The sequence below is a fragment of the Rhinoraja longicauda genome, chromosome 29 (assembly GCF_053455715.1).
Source record: "Rhinoraja longicauda isolate Sanriku21f chromosome 29, sRhiLon1.1, whole genome shotgun sequence".
Taxonomy (NCBI): Eukaryota; Metazoa; Chordata; class Chondrichthyes; order Rajiformes; family Arhynchobatidae; genus Rhinoraja; species Rhinoraja longicauda.
In genome coordinates, this window is record NC_135981.1 from 2,020,242 (window position 1) to 2,040,851 (window position 20,610).

At 41.5% G+C, this 20,610-nt stretch overlaps 2 protein-coding genes across 2 annotated transcripts; both read right to left on the reverse strand.

Annotated features, from left to right (window-relative positions):
* Positions 1-8,572: 8,572 nt before the first annotated feature.
* Positions 8,573-10,360, reverse strand: hoxb1a (homeobox B1a). The gene is made up of 2 exons (XM_078424957.1): positions 9,769-10,360; positions 8,573-8,916 (listed from the first exon to the last, which is right to left on the reverse strand). Exons 1-2 carry the CDS (start codon positions 10,358-10,360, stop codon positions 8,573-8,575), a joined length of 936 nt encoding a protein of 311 aa, XP_078281083.1.
* Positions 10,361-18,390: 8,030 nt separating this feature from the next.
* LOC144607832 (homeobox protein Hox-A2-like) lies at positions 18,391-20,402 on the reverse strand. Its single transcript, XM_078424956.1, has 2 exons — positions 20,039-20,402; positions 18,391-19,447 (listed from the first exon to the last, which is right to left on the reverse strand). Exons 1-2 carry the CDS (start codon positions 20,400-20,402, stop codon positions 18,732-18,734), a joined length of 1,080 nt encoding a protein of 359 aa, XP_078281082.1. The 3' UTR covers positions 18,391-18,731.
* Between the last annotated feature and the right edge of the window lie 208 nt (positions 20,403-20,610).

The following is a 20,610-nucleotide window of genomic DNA, read 5'->3' on the forward strand; positions in this document are numbered from 1 at the left end:
TCTCTGTTGGAGATGGTGACATTGAGATATTCTCTCGCTTTCCCCCCGCGCGGGCACAGTGCGGGGATAGCGTTACTAAAGCCCTCTAGCCCAGTCCACCCCGACCTCGGTCCATCCGTTTCTAGTCCCCAAGGCCTCATCCGAGCGGGAGGATTAACTGGAAAGTAGAATGACGAACCATCGCCTGATGTTGCAATGACCAGGACTGCCTGGCAGAGTTGTAATCAGAGAAGTCTCCAATTCAAAAACGCCTGTCGATTATTGGAAACATATTCCGCAAAAAGCACAACCGTATTCGAAATTATAACAAAGCTAAAATTACCTTCACTGTTATTTAGACAATCTTTCGCCGAACATGCGGGTTACAGAAATTTATTACCACAAATAAAGAGACAAAAATAAAATAAAAATCATCATTCAATTCTCTTTATATGTCCACACGTTCTATATGTGGTATATGCATGAATATGTCGATATATGGATGACCTGAACGGGAGTTATCCATATCCGTGTGTAGTTATTTAACAAACTGTAGCTTTTGTTTTCAAATATGAACTTTATTAAGAATAAAAATGTACATACAAAGCAAAAGCTGTGCAAAAACTCTTCACACGTTCTCTTTTTTGTTTGTTTTACCAAACAATAGTTTTATAATGGTCCCTGGACGCTTGTTTTGGTAGAATTGGCAAGTTAAAATGTTCCACTTGACGTGTTTAAACCCCGGTCCCACACGCCAGAACCTTTTGGATAGGGGTGCTCTATGTGGAGGTATATATGCAAATAATGGCGGTGGCAGCAACACCACTCTTTGATGTAAGGGATGAACTCGGTTACCCACTTAAGACGGGCTAATGCTCTCTGACATCGAATAAAGGCACAAAGTGCTGGAGTAACTCAGCGGGTCAGGCGGCATCTCTGGAGAACGTGGATAGGTGACGTTTCACAGAGTGCTGGAGTAACTCAACGGGTCAGGCAGCATCTCTGGAGAACATGGATAGGTGACGTTTCGTGTCTTGAAGAAGGGTCCCGATCTGAAACGTCACCTATCCATGGCCTCCAGAAATAATGCCTAACCAGCCGAGTTACTCCAGCACTTTGTGTCTTTTTTTTGGTCAACCAGCATCTGCAGTTCCTTATTTCTACATTCCCTGACATCGGATGCGCTCACTTCCGGGCATTTGGTTTAGGTGCGAGAAATGCAAAGAAATTAGACGGAAAATAAAACGAGAAAATGTGAACCTTAACTTTTCTATTGGAAGGTGGTGCCTGGTACATTTAAGGAACTGTAATACGGGCTTTTGTAGGGATGGAGTCGTGGTCCATCCGCATGGAGGAATTAGGCCAAATGGCCAGTTTCCACGCTGCACAAGTCTATGGTTTAAATTGATGTGAGTATATTCACGTCTGGGGTCAGACCAGGATAAAGTATAAACCAGTAAGCATGGACTAGTTGAGCAGAATGTCCTTCTGCTACAAAGAAACTAGTCTCTTGATGTGTGTACTGCCTCGGTGTAATCTGCTACCCCTACAAGTATTCTTGTATGATTGCGCTTGTGTATAGTAAGATCTTTACTGAATTGTATGCAACAACAAAAAAAGTTTTTCACTGTATCTAGGCACATGTCAAGTCAAGTCAAGTCAATTTTATTTGTATAGCACATTTAAAAACAACCCACGTTGACCAAAGTGCTGCACATCTGATTAGGAAAAAAAGTGACAATAAAGATGGGTCTGGACCCGAAACGTCGCCCATTCCTTCTCTCCAGAGATGCTGCCTGTCCGCTGAGTTACTCCAGCTTTTTGTGTCTATCTTCGGTTGAAACTAGCACCTGCAGTTCCTTCCTACAAAGTACCATTGATGATCTTTACATCCCACATGGACCTCTACCGCCATATATTCCTTTCTCTCTTTTGTACTAATTTCTATTAAGCAAATTTATCTTGGCCAGCTCAAATAAGACTTTGCCCGAGCCAATGACACGTTCTAACCTTTCTTTCGACAAGCAGATTTGTCCTTATTTCCCGATTGGATTTATTGACGACTGCCTTATTTCTATCCTTAATGTAAAATGGATATGCGATGAGAGCAAAACAAAAATATGTCACAACATTTATTTTAACAGCCGTATAAATATTTATACAAATATTTATGCAATTCGTTCCCATCAGAGTATGTGTTCACTTCATGCATAGTAAAAGTAGCTGTGAACTTTATGGTCAGTAATTTTTTTAATGTGTGCACTGAATTTGCAGACGGATGGGAAATATGTTTCATGAAATATCCAAAGAAAATAATCAACTTCCTACAAATGCGTTGCTTTAAGCTTTCCAAACGCAGGGGACTGTTTGTAACAATGGAGACCCGCGGTTTCTTTAGTTTAGATGATGTCGCATTTAATGAACGGAAACTTTAAACTTTGTTTTAAGGTTATATTCCCCCCCCCCCCCCTCCCCCCGTGCCTATCCGTTGATGGAAAAGAAAGGCGTGAAGTTCACTTCGGTGTCAGATATTTCCGGGACCTTTTTTTTGGGGGGGGGGGGAACCTTCCACAAACACATTTTTGTCTTCAATGAAGTCGAATGAAATTAATTGTGACGCTAGGGTTTGAGACAAGACGAATCCTTTTGCGAACACTTTAAATGTTTGCGCGGGTGCTTTCGATTTTTAAAAGAAAATAGTAATCATTTGTGATATTTATGCTTAAATTTCAGATGTTGTATTTTCGGCAGCAATTTCCCCTGCCCTTCTGTTTTTCATAATGTAATGAATAAGAATTTATGACTGTAATAATGCATTGCTGAAGCAGTTCATCGCTGCGGTGTTATTACCGTAACGTCTTGTTTCTTTGATAGATGAGAACTAAACTTTTGTGACCCCGGTACCAAAGAAAAGCCAAATGAGAACATTCATTAATGCAATATAGATTCATCTGAATGAGACTTTGCTACGAATATTTTATTGCTCCTGTGTTGAGTTAAATCAAATATTGATGGATTTTGATATAATATAGTGGATAATGTTTAAATAATTAAACTGATTGCACATCGCATAAACCAACTTTCTGGTAATTTGGAAAATAAAGCCTTCGGAAACTTCAAAAATTGCCTTCACCTTTTAAAAAAAAAAGTATATATTTGCCATTGTACTGACACAATCCATCCGCTTTATTTCAGTGGGTATAAATGTTCAATTTTTAAAATAAAAATGGTCCACTTTTCATTTGGACTGTAATATCCCCCTCTCCCATTTCGGAGGTTGCGACAGGCGTGGCTTATAGCCTCCATAAACTGCTATTAACTATTCATGTATTCAGTATAGATGCGACCTTTGACCTTTCCAAATCTAAATGAGACGCTGTTTGCTCTTTATCTTGACATTTGCAAACTTTGCTAAATCAATTTTGAGGCTAGAATGGAATAGGGGAGATTCTTGTTTTAAGGCTGCAATGCCCTTGGACGGCAGGGAGTGAAGAGAGAAGGTTCCTCCTGGTGTAAGATTGACCCTTAGCGTGGAGCTACGAACGCTTAATCAAGAATGACCCAGACTGCTGAATTAATTTTCGGCGTGAACTCTCCGTGAACCGAGGAGTGGAGAAGGAGAACTAACTTCTTGTGGCTGGCCCTGGGCAAACCTTTCAGCCTGAGTAAATATTGAACGAGTCCATCTGATGACCGGAATGAAATAGCCCTGTCAAGCAATTGTAAACTTAAAGCGGGTGAAACGACAAGGAGCTGAACATTGTACTGTAACTTACTCATTGTTTTTCATTGAGGTCAAACTATCCTTCACCTGCTTGCTGAGTAAAAAGGAATGGAGGTGACCAGTAATTAAATCCAAAAGAGGGGGGAATGGCTGCCATGCGCTAATCCCCCTCCCCAAACACTCAATAATTCTCGTGGTTTTTTTGTGAAAACTTGTTCAAGAAAATTGGTTACTCGCGTAACTCTGAAAGTTGAATCTGTGTTCTCAATGGAAGCAGACAATTTTAATAAGATGAAATACACTTGAGATGTACCAAAGACACATGGACTCCTGATGCGTGTGGGATTGTGTTAGCAAAATAACTCCGGTATTCTGCCCAGAATTTCCCTTCTCTCTCAATTTCCTCCTTTCAAAGACCCACGGAGTTACTCCAACACTTTGTGTACTTTTTTTTTGTAAAGCAGCATCTGCATTTCCTTGCGTACGCAAAGACTTATTCTCTTTATTTGTTTTGAATAATGGCGCGTTACGTCCAACTCCCTAATAATGTCCGCTCGGACTAGTTGCAATGTTGCAACCCCAAAAGAAAGGCGGAAAACAGAGAAGTAAAATGTAAACTCGTCTTTGGGCAAGTATAACGTTAATGGCCTCTGCGATAATTCCCCTTTGAAAGCCTCCATTGCGATTATTTCCTTTGCCCCATTTCCCATTCCCCTCTGTGGAAGTTGCAGTAACCGAGTTTGCGACCAATATCTGATGTAACATTTTAAGAACTCACATTAACAACAATAAGTAGGCAAAGTGTGAATGTAAAGGGGAGAAAGCCTTAATACCGAGGCAAAAGAGATGAAATACTGAAAGGTAACTAAACTTTTGCCCTGTTTGTTTATTGTTCTTAAATTGGTTATGGGAGACTATTTTATTTCCTGTTTTGTATTTTGCTCAAGATTCCGGCATCTTGTTGTCTCGGGGTTTTTTTTAAATTTGCGGGAGGAAGTACAAGCATTTGAATTTAAAACGCGTGAAGTCGCAGCCAATCCAGCTCCGAACTTGTAGAGGGTGAAATGCGAATGACAAAGGTTTGCTCGGAGTTCAAAGGGAGCCGGCATGAATTTTATGAACGCGGTTTCTCTTACATCAAAAGGTATCACATCGGGCGGGTGAAACCCCCACAAAACAAGTACAATTAGCACACACTCGTCAGCAGCAGATGGCTACATTCGATGTTCGCTGAGGACATGAGTTAGTCCCTTTGAAAACACTTCTTTCTCGTTCTTTTAGAAACAAAATTCCCCGCAGCTATCAAGAACAAGGGGGACATTGGAGCCTTTTTTTAAATGTTCTGATTTATCTGAAAGTTTGCTGGAGAGACTACAGTCATCTATTCATTTATATATTAACTTAAATGGGGAAGGAAGGGGGGGGAGAGACAGCAAGAATTGGTTCTAATTTTTTACCAATCACACTCTCAAAATGTTCAATTTCCCCCATTTAAACGAAACTTAAAGGTGCAATTGAGCAAAAAAAACTTGGGGAGTCAGAACTGTGACGTAGTGGCAAGGGCGAAGTTGAGTAAAAAGTTAACAAAATGTTGATGTAAAAGACACGGTACGTTAAAAAAAAGTGCTAAACGGAATGACACGGTGATGTGGTCGGAGGGTGAAACCCGAGCAGCATTTACAATACTGTGAGGATGGACAAAAGGACATGCGGTGGTGAGGCCGGGTTGTTTGCAACGATTCCGGTAACAACTGCCCGATTTTAGTGGAAGCTGTACGTGTCTTTGTTGTGGACTGCAGCACAAGGCAAAGCAGATAGTGTTCCCTGGTCCCATCATTGTTCCCCGGCATGGGCATTCTATTGAAATGCATTCTTCATCGCATGTGGTTGAGAACAGGATGCTGGTTGGGTCGAAGTTTGTAATATCCCTAAGCATACATAGATAGTCAACAGACGTTGGAATGAAAATGACTGGCGGAGACAGATGATTTTGCATTAAACATTTTTCCTGAAAAAAAAAGTTACGCAAGATCTCGCTGCACTCATGAATTGTCACCCTGGTTGTAATCGCTTCTCCCTCGGCTTTTGAAGTGCCACTGTATGTTTTCCTGCCAGCACTGGAATATTTAAACTACATTCAGGAAGAGAGCAAAAATCATGCCATAGTTTGAAAAATTATTGCATTACCTCTCTCTCTCGCTGTCTCTCAAACACACACACACACAAACAGACACACACACACAAACACACACACACACACACACACACACACACACACACACACACACACACACACACACATATATATACACACACTCACACACACATGCATATGTGTATGTGTTTGAGAGACAGCGAGAGAGAGTGGTAATGCAATAATTTTTCAAACTATGGCATGATTTTTGCTCTCTCTCTCTCTCTCTCTCTCTCTCTCTCTCTCTCTCTCTCTCTCTCTCTCTCTCTCTCTCTCTCTCTCTCTCTCTCTCTATATATATATATATATATATATATATATATAAATTGAATTGAAATTTGGAAGACGACGGCATCATTGGTTGGAATTTTTCGAAAATTACATAATTTGCTTTGAAGCCGAGACATTAAATAGTTCTCCAGTCCATTGTATCTACGTCCAAAACATGATGCGTTTTGTCAGAACCACTAGTTATGTGTTCGTGAGGATATTCGAACATAAGTGTATGTTCATGTCATGTTGCTATTGAACACCTGATTTATACATCCACACATGTGAACGCATGTATCTAATTCGCTGTCCTCGAGTATATGGATTTTGTGCAAATCAATGAGCGCACGAATGTGCGGCTGGGAAAAGGAAGACGTTTCCGCGTGAGATTCCATCCTTATTTTGATGAGTATTATAATGATCATAAACACAGACCATTTAATTTAGTCACCATGTTTTAGAATGCCTTCGTTGGCGCTTTTAATTTCGGCGCAGAGTTCTTAATCTTTTTCAGTCTCATCATAATTTATTTAATGGGACAGTGGTTATGGTGGAAACATGGTTTGCTTTATCGATGCATGTCCCTCATTCAAATCCACGTTAGAATTAAAGGTCGTGTAACCTGCGGGAGGAATATCTTCTGGGAGATTACGTTTAAAACAGCAGCCCTGAGAACCCGTCTACTCCGAGTTGTGCCTCTGTCCCAGTCCACCCCGACCCCCTTCGTACACACTTTTGATATTGGGATATGTGAGAGTTGTCCACCTGAAGGTGGACAATGGTGTCATCTGTAAGCCGGCTTCTATTGACTTGTTTGTTAATCCCAGAGGCGGTTGGAGGTAAAAAGGTCACTCGTGTATCCGGAGTTTGCAGTCGCATTCCTCGCTTCGCCTCGACGTTTGTTTTAAAGACATGGCAAAAAAAAAAGGTACATGGTTAATGTCGCTCAACAACGAGATTTACTTTGCAAGAACCTTCCTTAACGTTGCAGAGTTTCTGTTTGTGACCAAATTAAACTTTTTTTTCTGTTGAAATTATCCACATGTAGATTCAGGGCGCTTTTATTTAAGCCATTTATCTTTGCGTGTGCATTTTAAAATTCTGCTTTCCAATTAGTTTTCCCAATATTAGGTCCATTTCACGTGCTGAAAGCAATCATTCCGTGAATTGGTTTATTTATGGGCTGCCAACAGACAGATTACCGGCAATAGGTTGGACAAAGTGCAGTAACTACATAAAATAAAACATGCCTTGTTCGGTGCAATGTTACTGCCGTTGCAGCTTGATGGCTTGCATTATTTTGAGAAAGAACCCCAAATGCAATAAAAACAAGTCGGAAGCATAACATTATTATAATCAAATCGATTTTTATTGGAATGAGGTAGCTAAACACTCGGGGTTGAAAATTGGACATGCCGAGCTCGTTTGTGGGGCTGCGAGCGAGTTGTGAGGCTGGGCGATAAAACCTCAGCAAGTGATTGAGTCACAGCATCATCAGCGGAGGAGAACTCTTGCCGAGCCGTGTCTTTTCTGCTGATGCCCTCGGGCAGTCATTTCCCACGAAATTGTATTGTTCACTCCAGTGGTAACGACGAGAGGAGATCTTTGTGGATGCGCGTTGTCACCACGTTAAAAGACATTTCCGCTCCCGCGTTTGTGGCACCTTTCCCCACGTTGGTACCTGCACCAAGCAATTGAAAGGTCAAACGTTGTCAGTTTCTGGACAATATTCGGTCCCGTTGCTGGGAAGGGGCCCAGTTCCAGTTCCCAATTTAAGACAGATCAAATTTTTGCCAAAACATAGAATGACCATAAAATACCATGGAAGTGAACGAAGAACATTAGCATCCGTCCGCTAACACTTGACGCCCTTCCTTAGTCCTCAGTCCTTCCTAACGTACTTTACAAAAAAATCATTAACCCTGTTACAGTATTAGTAGTGCAATCGCAAAATAAGTTCCACAGATCTCTTAAAATGTACTTCTCGCCGCAGAATAAAGGTGAATTTTCCTCGCTTTCCGATATATACAAAACAAAATTCCTTTTGAAACCATGGCTCTTAAATACAAAAGAGACTGAAAATCACGCATTTACAGTAAGGCGCAATGAAGTCTCGTTCCCTGCAAAGTTAATAATAATAACTTAAGGCGGGTAGTCACAACCACATAGTAAAATATATATTCACAGCCAGTTAGACAATATGTGGTATACCATCGGTATAGATATGTGATTCTGGCCCGAGTGAACAGGTGGAAAGTGCAATGCTAACTTTTTTTTTGGTACTTTCCCTGAGTTGATTACAACCTTGGTACAAAAAAAAGGAAGGCAACTATCATGAGTGAACTGCAATGAAGGAAGTTGAGTCATGTTCCCCTTTGGTATTGCTATTTCTGGGACAGCCAGAGTTAGGAGGTGTGGATATTCTCCGATGTGGATGATCTGGGCGACGTGGACGGAGACGTGGTTGAAGACTTGTCCGACCCATCCCCGGTTTCTTTAGCAACGGAAATGGAAAAGTTGGGAGCGAATCTTTCTTTCTCCCGCTTCTTTTGCTTCATCCTGCGATTCTGAAACCAAATTTTGACCTGAGTCTCATTCAACTCAAGCGTGGCAGCTATCTCTACTCTCCTGGCGCGGGTTAGGTACTTGTTAAAGTGGAATTCCTTTTCCAACTCAGTTAATTGTTTCGTGGTGAAATTGGTTCGTATTGTGTTCGTCTGGCCAGTTAGTCCATAATCAGCGATTTTGGCTGGAAATGTGCAAAGGAAGACAATTACAGCGAGGCAACTTGAGCATTTCCACCCCCCCCCAACCCCCCCCCCCTCCCCCCCCCCCCCGCACCCCTCCATACAACCAACACCATTAGCCAACATTCACTTCAGCTATAAGTGTCCCAGGAACTGATGGAAACAGGAGATGGATCAGTGTGAGGCTTTTAGTCTAAATTCAACTAATCTTATCGAAGAAGACTCCGAACAAAATATGACCCTTATTCGTCATAAAGGAGAAAAAATAAATGTCCGTCCCTCCTTTCCCGCCCCCCCCCCCCCCCTCCCCGGTCTATGCTGGGGGTTCCTTAAGTAAATATTGCCCCAGCTGCCTAATGGTGGGTATGTGTTTTTTTTAATGCACAGGTTCCAGTGAAGTGCATTAAACCAACTCAAAGTGAAACTCACCGCTTAAATAATAAATTGGTAATTTATATCCGAGGTCATGTTTCATCGAGTGGAAATCCACGAACAGGCCATCATCGCACATTCCCCTTCAAGCTACAGTCCCGCCTTCACTGAGATTTCCCTGCCATTTTCAGCCCAGTTTCATAAATTTGGAAGCATCCCAACGTTTACCTCTTATTTAGACCAATTGACTCCGGTGAAGGGGAGGAGCAAGAGAGAGGGCCATTGCAAACCGATCCCAATAAACATTGGGTGTTAACTAGTTACAAGACAGAATTACTTTTCAAAAATATTTACATTAAGCCTTTTTTTTAATGTTTACAGTTTTAAATTGTGAAATTTTGAATCGTCTTTCAATTGGATCCCTGCCAGATTCCTGAGTCACTCACGGGGAAGGTAAACCTCGGACCGCTTCACATACTGACCTGTTTTAGGAGGGTTTCTTTTCACTTTCATCCAGTCAAAGGTTTGGCCAGAAGAAGATGAATCTGAGGTGCAGGGAGCTTCCTTTTCCCCCTCTTGACATGGCGACAGATTAGCATAAGTTTCATACGCCAAGCCCTGTTGCTCGTGGTCGTAAGAATGTTGATACTGACCCGGCCCCGAGGCACCACAGTAACCGTCTGAAAGAGGGTTGACACTGACTCCTGCGTTGCCTGCGTACCCCGAGCTTTGAAAGTACGCCCCGTCCGACTCTTGAGTGAAAAAATAATGGTGATTGTAACCAGTGTTACAAGTTTGGGTGGCGAAGTTGTTGGGACCTGGACTGGGGTATGGATTCGTCAGGCTGCAATGATGCGAATAACTCACTGGCTGGTGCTGATGTTGAAGTGTATTGTGCGCGCTTCCTCCAGCTAAGAACCGTCCATCACCATTGTAATTGTCAACGTTACCTGCACAAGGAGCGAAAGCTGTTATCCCTTGTTCTGAATGGTGGTAACCCTTGGATGAGTAGGCGCTTGTCCCGCGATTACAAATTGCGTACTCTAAGAAAGAGTTCATCCTCGTATTGTCCATCTGCTAATGATGGACGGCCAACCTGTTCGGGATTCTCCCTGCCCATGAAACCCCAAGCACTATGTCATCCGGCAAACTTCCTCCATAGCTCGCTAGCAATCAAACGATATCACTCAAGAGGACATTCACGTGAACTCGGTTCACCAATGGCAAGAGACCTCCCGATGTTGGCGAACTGCATGGGGTGATCCATCACCGCGGTGACATTTACATCACAAAAGCCTTCAATCAAAGTTATCCGCATCAATCTGATGGCAACACTTAAATGTCAAATCGGCCTTAAAAAAAAAAGAGGGGAGGGGGAGAAAGTTGGAATTATTCAAGATTGTCTTTAAAGTGTTAAAAAGATTTGGTCAAACCACAAACAACAGCTGGCTACAAAACCTAGGCATACTATCTCACAGAAGCACAGCAGAGCACAAGTAGGTGATGCGGTATATATACTGTATTGTTTAATCTGAATAATGTAACATTGCAAGAGAGCTGGCCTAATGGTGGGTATGTGTTTTTTTTAATGCACAGGTTGAAAGATGTGCAACGTTCGGGTTAAAGTAGTTTATACACTGCTGGTGTAGGTGGAAAGTGTTACAGGAATGTAAGGCGGTTGTATGGGGGAAGGGTTATAACCTAAATAATCAGTTCTAAATGGATTGAAATGATCTTTTGGTGAAGGCTGCAGTGGGTAAAGGCTACGAGACGTATATATGATTTTTGGAAAGGTAATGTTCCCCATGGGATCTTTGATTAAAGGCCTTATAACAAATATTGCTTAATCACCAGTTTTATGTCCCATTTTGTAATTCGTTGGGATCTACTAAAAAGTCATAAAAATCATGAGTTAAATTTGGAGACTCAGTGTCGTAAATCATAACTATATTGTCATTTATGTTCATGCAGTGAAAATATGTAGCCAATTCATTGAAAGACAAAACATCAAAAATACGATGCCAATCCAATTGAATCCTTTTTTTCCATAATTTGAAAATTCAACCTGGTTACATCATTAAAACAAAGATAATGTATATTTAAGAGGCATATTTCTGTTGTGAAGTATCGATTGCCTCGAGAATGCGTTCTGGTCAATTTGTCAATGAGACGATACACCAACATCGTGAGGGAAACAAATTTTAAAGACTTTATTTGAGTTTTTTAAAAAACTTTGCAGTATCCATCTTTAGACTTGTTATAAAGTTTATGGGTACCTGTAAAGATGCAGTGTTGACAGCACAGTGGTGGAAATCAATCATGTAATTTCTCAGTGGGTGCAATATATTTCTTTCCAGTTCTCAGGCTGAAGTTTCCTACTCACTGGAGGTAAATACCAATGAGGGGGGGGGGGGGGACTTTAGAGGGAAATGTTCCGTGCATCATTAATATTTCCTCGTTCCAAGTTTTGAAATGTATTTTACTTAAGTCAGCAAACCCGTTAACTAATAGAGGAAGGATACCTTGACAAAGTGAATGGTGATTATTCATACTTTGGGGGAATGGAAGACATTTCACATAATGTCCTTCACAGTCGAGTTTTCGTTCGCTGTCAGGTTGTGCACTATTACCTCAGCATTTAAGCACATTTAATATGTTTGACATAATAAGATGGTTTTCCCTTTACATTCTTGGTTATCACATATATACACACAGTTTAGTGGTGATTAGCTAGAAGCCCGGGGCCTACAATTATACTAATTTACTCAGTTAACAGAAAAAGATTAATTGTACAGTATGTGATGTGTCACTGTTGCACCTAGACATTGAAGATGTTCGTCGCTCGCCATCTGTTAGGTTCATGGCGAGCTTATATTTTCTACATAATGATACCTTATCACTGTCACCGAATTCAAGAAACATTATTTTTGCCTTCACTCATTCAGTTGGTGGATCCATATGTCAAAGGCATATCTGGCAGAGAGCAATTTAAATGTTTGACGCCAGCCCCATTTCGCTAACGCTTACTGCACACTTCCCTGGGGGGAGAAAGAGATATAGATGGGTAAGTGCCCCGTGAAAAGGGAACCAAGGGAAATGGGTAGAGGGGGAAAGAGGGTTGACAAGTACAAGGAGAGACAAGGGTGAACAACTCTAGGCTAGGCGAGAGATAAGGGAGATGAGTGAACACAAAGGACACACCACGAGAAACAGAGAGACAAAAGACGGGGGGGGGGGGGGGGGGGGGGGGGGGAGAAAAACATCAGCGATGCAGGTGACTTGGGAAGAGACACGGGGGTGTTATCGGAAACACACCACTATTACAGAGATAGATTGCTGGGGCAGTCATTGTAACAGAAAATTATCGACCCCCTAATAATGAATAGTAAGCCAAAAACAAAAGTCTTCGGCATGCGATTGAATGCCCAAGTAGTTTACAAAAAGTTCCACGAGTATATAGTATCCCAACAATAGCCACACTCCAGAGTCTCACCGCTCCACTAATTTAACATGTGCTGATACAGGCTTAAAAGGGAGCGCCATTAATGTCCTTCATCTATCAGCTGCTCGCAGCGCGGTGTCAAGTCTTCCCAGTGTTGGCTAAATAAAATGTCTTTGGTTGCTAAAACTTTTGTGTAAGTGAAACTAGTCAGTCTGCAGGAAGCGACCTTGCGGCTTGCTTTCTCAGTAATTCGGCAGCACGGACCTGCATCCTGCAATGTCCCCACCCTATAGCATTGAACCTACAATGAAAGTCATTTAATTAATCTTTTCAAAATAACTGTACTGACACGAATTACTTAATAAACCAGCAATTTCCATATTAAGTTCCGCGTAAGTGGAAAGAGCGTGCTTGACAGAAATGAATAGAACTTTCAAATTGTACTGGATTCTTTCATTGATTAGACTTAGGGATGGGCATAATGCTCTTCGCACAATCGTTCGCAATATTAGTGCCAAGTATTTCGTTAAACTGAACCGAAGTAGGTTCATTTTACACTATTCTGTATGCATAACAATATGAAACCAAGCACCTAGGATGCATTGAAACGAATTGAACCTTGTAATTGGTCACAACGGCGAGTATATATTCCGGAGTACATTTAGTCTCCCTTTAACTACGAAAAAAAATGGCGTTCAGTGGACCCGGGTCAATTCAGGAAGGCTATCGTGCCGAACTTGAATGTTTACAAAATATTATAAATGTTAGAACTCGTTGCACGCGGAAGTTTCCGCATTGTTTCCCATCTAAAGCAAGTTATACATTTGTGTTGTTCTCAGACAGGCAGTGAATATTTAGAATCACCATTGTTGATCTTTGTAAGTGCTTCTAAGTGACAGCATCTTTGAAGTCGATCTCTTTTTCTAACGTCAAAGTCCTTTAACAATGTGATTGCACAAATCTGTAATTCCTTTTATCTGACTGTCTATCAATACCAGTGTTGGATTATTCAGTGCACCGAGACTCGCCATAACTGTTTCTCTGTTCATTTCTTGTGTAGAATATGTATGCATAACAAAGTGTAAGTATTTTACCTATTCTTGACAAGACCGTTTTTCAGAATAGTTTAGCATGCTTGTGTTGTATTAGGGGAGCCCCCCCCCCCTCACCCCGCCCCCCTACATAAGACCCTCCCAGAAGTGGTGCAAGCTTATGACCTATTTTTTGTTGCGTTGAAAAAAAAAAACGTTCTACGCAATCTACAAAGTTAAAAGTAGTTTCTTGCTTTTGCCACAGCATCGAATTGTACTGATTCCCCAAAGTCGACTTCAGGGGGCACTCATGTCTGAGATACCACATGCGGTCCCATCTGTTCCATTCAATGAACGATAAGGTGCCACTGATGTAATCGCAGTGCAAAGTTAAGCATTGTATCGTAGTCCCCTTAAACAAATCCTCCTCTATACCTTCTTTTCTTCTCAATGCCTGCAATCAAAATCGGATGTGAAATCCTAATGGATTGCCCTGTTGGGAAAAAAAACAAGACAATACAATAAAACCATTCAATAAATGAGAACTATTTCAATGGTGGAGATACTAGATATTGAGTCAAAATCCAGGACAATGTAGGACAATGTTGAAAATAGAACATAGGCAATGAATGAAGAATGGCGAAGAATGATCTTGGTGACATCAAACTTGGGTTCTCAAAACTAGTGGACCGCGTGTAAGGAAAGATCTAGAAAGATCTCGAAAGGTTTGAGACTCGGGTGAAGAATGGGTTAAAGCGTCCATAAGCTCGACACAAAATACTGGAGTAACTCAGCGGGACAGGCAGCATCTCTGGAGAGAAGGAATGGGTGACATTAAGGGTCGAGACCCTTCTTCAGTCTGTTGGGTAATGGTGAGGAAGAAACAGCCCAGCTCCGTTCAACTTGGTGTCTTGTCTAAAATCTGCTGTAATATGTTATTTTCATGCAAAACTGTCATGCATTTCAGTTGCCATGGAGACGTGCCTGCTAACGGTAGGTGTCCACGTTATTGGGTCTGATGGGACGACATATGTGCACCAGTGTCGTAGTGGAGGCTGGTACTTCCTTCTCTCCATAATGGGAAGTGAAGCGATGTGAAGAAAAAAGAAGAAGAAATGGAACATCACACAAACGAGAAACCATGTGGTGTGTTGCAGGCTGAAATGCCCCAGTCACCATCAGTGGACCATTCAATATGAATAAGCAATAGGACTCCTTCGGTCTCCGACAGGATTTGTAGAGTTATGTGTAAACACCAGGCAGGCTTCTTAAAACACTTCACTTCATCCCAAGGCTCTCAAAAATCTAATTTAGAATCCGGTAATTTACAAATGCAGCACCTGGAATTTGTCACGATGACTTATACACTCGCTTTAATATTGGCATTTAGTGTTTAATTGTTATTTTTTATTGCAATGGTTGTGTTTTAAAAAGAATTAGTTTTATTTGAACTATACATTTATTGACTGTCTGGTTTCCAAGCCATTCAGAGGACATGGCGAAATGTGTCTGAACGATTGATTTTAAATTTATGAAATTGATCAGAAATTGACAAGGAGGAGGAGGGGGGAAAAAAAGATACGCTTTATGTATTTAAGGAAGGTTGGATGGAGTGGTTAGTTCCCATTTATTAAGCCTGTTCTGTGGGCGTAGAATTGATTTGTAATTGTCACTGGCGTGTTCCCTGGACGTGAAGCAAGTTTTACTGGTCATTATGCTATGTAAAGAGGCGCTCGTTAGAGATTTGTATTGATAACACGTCAAGGTTTGCACACGTAAGTTGAAGGAGTTTCTTCTCAATTAAACTGTCATGCATTTATATTGGAATAAAGGAGAACACATAACTAACTCTGCGGCGAGATTAAATCCTGGAATTTGATGGAGTTCGGCGCTCGGATTCGAGAATAAAAACCCTCTAAACAAGACAGTCCATTTCCCCAGTTATTTTTTGAATCATTACATGGACGTAAAACCCCGCCTAGCCTGATTTCCGGGCCCCTGTCCACAGTTGTCCTTATTGTATCTGAATCTTTATATTAGACAGATAGATACCGAAGATAGACACAAAGTGCTCGAGTAACTCAGCGGGACAGTAGGAAATCTTTATATATCTCTCCATGTTGTATACTTATCTGTGTTGCATGTACCACCGTGTTTATTCTGCCTCAAATTTATTCGCTTTCCCTTTTAAATCATAGGCAGTTTATAAACATGGTACTTATACTGTTCGCTTTTTTGTCTGCGTTGTTTCTCTGTATCTTCTCGTTTCATTGGCTCGTGTCTCTTCCATTGGAACTTTTTTTTTGTTCAGTTGGCGGGGAAGCAGCGTTGAACGAGCAAGAATCTTTCCATGGTCTGATTTGTATTTCAGAAACCCAAACAGGGCAACAACACGCTAACCGTGGGCTGCAACAGGAGGAGCATTGGGTAAAAGGCAGACAATAATCAAATCAGAACAGTGTCTGAATTATTAAAGAAGGGGCAATGATCGATATGCAAAGAGTATGAAGGAAATGCCAAGCAAAGGGGGGCAGCGATGAAAAGTTAAAGTGAATTAAATAAGGACTTGGTTGTTTAAAAGTCTCCATGTATCTTAAAAATAAGTTAAAATTTCCGAGCCCTTTCCAATCATATGGAACAATGATATCAAAATACTTTCGTGGGGGGTGAACATATTTGAGAAAAATGGGTAAATGATGAGTGTCTTGTATCCTATGCAAATACGGCGCCATTTTGCAGCAGGATAAGATGAACTAACAGATTCTGGTCTCAGCAGTCTTTTCCAAGGAGCATTTCCGAAATCATCACCAAAATTCTACCTTGTTTGGGAAATACCCGTGACTAGGCAAATGCGTAATATGATTTATTTTTCGTGTCACTGCGATTGATTTCTCGAAATGACCCCCTTCATTCATAAAGCAGCGTGATGTATGAGTTTAAGTTAAAAAAAATTACATCTTGTAAATAAGGCTCCCCTGGCGGGGAGAGAGGGCGGGTGGAAGCCCCAGAAAGTGGAGCACAATTGTGAATTTAAAAAATGGAGCCGATGATCGATGTTGGTAGTTATTTTCTGGAGAGTTACGCGAGGCTCTAGTCCCGCTTCTCTGTTTGCTAAATTCCTTCATCGTTTTCTGAAATGTAAGCTCCTATCTCCTCGTTGGCTTGTTCTCTTTACCACCCCTACTATTTTTTTTACACGAGATAGAGAGAGAAAGAGAGAGAGAGAGAGAGAGAGAGAGAGAGAGAGAGAGAGAGAGAGAGAGAGAGAGAGAGAGAGAGAGAGAGAGAGAGAGAGAGAGAGAGAATGAGAGGGAGGGGCAGTGGAAGAGAGGGAGAGATAGTGAGAGAGGGAGAGAGACAGAGAAAGAGACAGAAAAAGAGAGAGAGAGAGAGAGAGAGAGAGAGAGAGAGAGAGAGAGAGAGAGAGAGAGAGAGAGAGAGAGAGGCGGAGAGAGAGAGAGAGAGAGAGAGAGAGAGAGAGAGAGAGAGAGAGAGAGAGAGAGAGAGAGAGAGAGAGAGAGAGAGAGAGAGAGAGAGAGAGAGAGAGAAGGAACGTGGCAACTTTACACATTCTCTACCCCTTGCCCAATCATAGCAACAAATTAAACCAAGAACAGGAGATTCTGTCCCTGCAGAATCCGATATCTATTCTCTCTGCAGAGCCTCATTTGCATTCTTGCATTCGGCATGAAGAGGTCAGTTCGGGTGGATGTGAAATGAATCTGGTAGCTCCTCCCCTCCCCCTCCTACGCCCCACACTTGGAATCATCTGTTTCGTATTTAGAATAAACTTTTTGAGCTTCTCACCGTTTTAAAGTTCTGCTTTACCCAACTCACCCAAACCGTCCTTTGCATTTTAAACTAGTAATCTACAGTACAGAAGAACAGTTTCCAGTCCATTCTGTCTACCAAGTACTGATACGCATTGCTCCTTGTTTTGGGAAATCTATTTTAACCCAATTGCTTCCATTGTCGTACATTTTTCCTTGAATATTTGATTGATCGTATCACCTAACAACAGTTTCGAAGACCATATTTCATATCTTTGGACACAAGAAGTTAGATACATTAATTTTGCAACTGCGGTGGGACTTGATAAAATAATACTGGCGAATTTTGATTCAGGAATGGGGGAGGGGCATTGTTGTCAAACAAACACAGGCATCTTCAGGAGTAAAACCAACTCAACCACGTATTAACCGACAACACACACAAAACAGGGCTAAGAGGGCCAGAGCAGATTAAAAGTTTTGGTTAACAGCCCCGTGAGTTCCCTAATGTGGTGTTTTTAGTAGCTCAAATCAGTTACTCAATCATATAATTTCCACGTTGAATCTGTTATCAATTGAGCAATCATCATGACCAATTCTAGTAGAGATTTTGTTTTCCTTTGCAAGCTAAAAAATATCGAGATTCACGTTATTTTTTATTAAGCTACGGCAAATATTTTCAGTCACAGCTATTGCTGATGCAAATCATAATGTTAACCAAGCAGACGCACACCATCTTGAAACACAGACAGTGAAGTTTCATTAAAGAATTGTTGTTTTATTTAAACTATGAAAATAATGTACAATAAATAATTTAAAATTCACTATTTTAATATTTTCAATAAATAGGCTACCTCTAAAACTTAAAATAATTCGTCACAGTTATCCTTTAGGAAGCTATAAGATAAAGCAGCTTTACTATAAATACAAATCCAACACATTTTCCTGAGTAGTGAAGAGGAGAATCTACAATTTTGACATAGTTTACGAAACTGCAACTGAATACAACTGTATTTAATTAAATACCTGTGCAATAAAGATTCTTGTCGGCTCCAAGTCAAAGCTGAAGAATAAATTATTTACTGTGAGATCAATCCTATATCACACAGACTTTTATTATTCCACATTATTGTTATTTAAACACTGAACATATGTTTTAAACATGGCTGAATCTTTACACTGGCTCTATGAGTCGCCAATGGTTATTGATAATTGAGGTGCTGTAAGTCTATCGTGCACAGGGCACTGGTGAAAAAATCAAAACTGTCCTCGGGGATATCCACAGGACTGTCGATAGACCCCTGCAAGCTGGGCGACAAGCCATCAGAGAACGGCAGGTAAGAATCCGAAGAGAACATGTTCAAATCTGGGAGGGAGACCAATTCTAGGGCGTCCATGCTGACGGTATCAAGGCCGGCCACGCAATTCTGGCCTGCTGTAAACCCACTGTCAGCCGCTCCCGTTAGATGGAAAGGACTCCGTGCTTTACAGTCGCTGCCGTATGCTGTCAGATCTTGCAGGGTTTGGAGTTCTTTGCTTAGCGTGTTTTGACTTTGCTTTCGTGCGTGGTCGGCACAATTTTTATTTTCTAAGTAGGTCCCCGACCCTTCGACGGGCTGGTGATAAGGCGATGCCTCCTCGGCCTCGCTCTCTGGTAGCGAGCTGTTGGGAAAACTGACCCCGGCGTCCTGGTTTTCTTTATATTGTGCTTGCCTCTTGTGTTTCATGCGGCGGTTTTGGAACCAGACTTTGACCTGTCTCTCAGTTAGGTCGAGCAAGGCAGCGATCTCCACTCGCCGCGGTCTGCACAGATACTTGTTAAAGTGAAATTCCTTCTCCAGCTCCAGGAGTTGCGTGTTTGTGTAGGCAGTCCTTAGTCTCCGCGCACTACTACTGATGTCTTGCTCGCCCGGACCGTCTAACAAGAGAAGGGGAAGATAAAGAAAGAGAGAGAAAAGAGGGTGAGGAGGAGTGAAGTCAAATACTTTAAACATCCACTGTGGAAACAATTGAGTAGCGCCTCTTCCTTTCAAAAAAAAAAATCCATTGAAAGTAGTCATGTGAAAGATTTATTTCTTACACTCGCACAATAAGATTCTTTAACCTTCGAAATAAATATCCTCACACTGACAATTTTACACAGCGAATCCCAACCCCCTTACTCACGAGTTCATGTCGCCTGGCTTGACTTTGATCAACATGGCTGCCGAGAATACAAATACTCTCTCAGCATCTAATAACATAGCCCTGTATTCTTCACAACATAATGCGACAAACCGCACAATAAATAACATTAAATAAAGTGTTGGGATCAATCGGCATTTGGAGGCCAAGCTTTCGAGGCATCGGATAATTATCAATGCATTTTATAAGTCAATAATATTGCAATTACGCCGCTCAAATATGCTTCAGGTGCGTTGTGCCTTTTTGTTTCAAACCGGTATGCTAAAATATGACAATTACAAATGGGAATTGTCGATTTAAAAAAACGCGTTTCAAAGATGCAGACCTGTCGGAGATTCCGCCGCTGGAGAGGTCCCGTGAATTGTTGCTGACAATGACAGAGACGCTTCGTTGTTTTTCCGCGACGACTTTTTCTCTTTCATCCACGGGAACTCGGCCGCGGTTGCAGATGGGAATGGGCCATTTGGAAGCCGCTTTTCGCGACTTGGCCGCGGCTGGTTGCTGGTGGGATTCAAGCTTGGGATGGTCTGCTCAAAAGGAGGAGGAATTAGTGTCGAGTTTGAAAGCGCCGAGTTCTTGATTGATGAACTTTGAAATGTATCAACGACAGCGGGGTAGGACGTCAGGCATTCGGCGAGCGAAGGCTGGCTGTTAATGAAACCAATCTCTCGCTCCAATTCGAAATTCATGGCCTTCTTAATGCCGAATGAAGAAAGTTATGAATATTGTAGGTCGAGCAAAATAATATTTTCAGCCTTTAATTCTGTATCACTGATATTACAAAGCGTATGGGGACCGACTCTATTAAGCTGAGGTCTAGATTGAAATTGGACCAAATTCGTTGTCACATGATTGGCGTTACCCAATGGCAATTTGGTGTCTAATGAAAAGAAACCA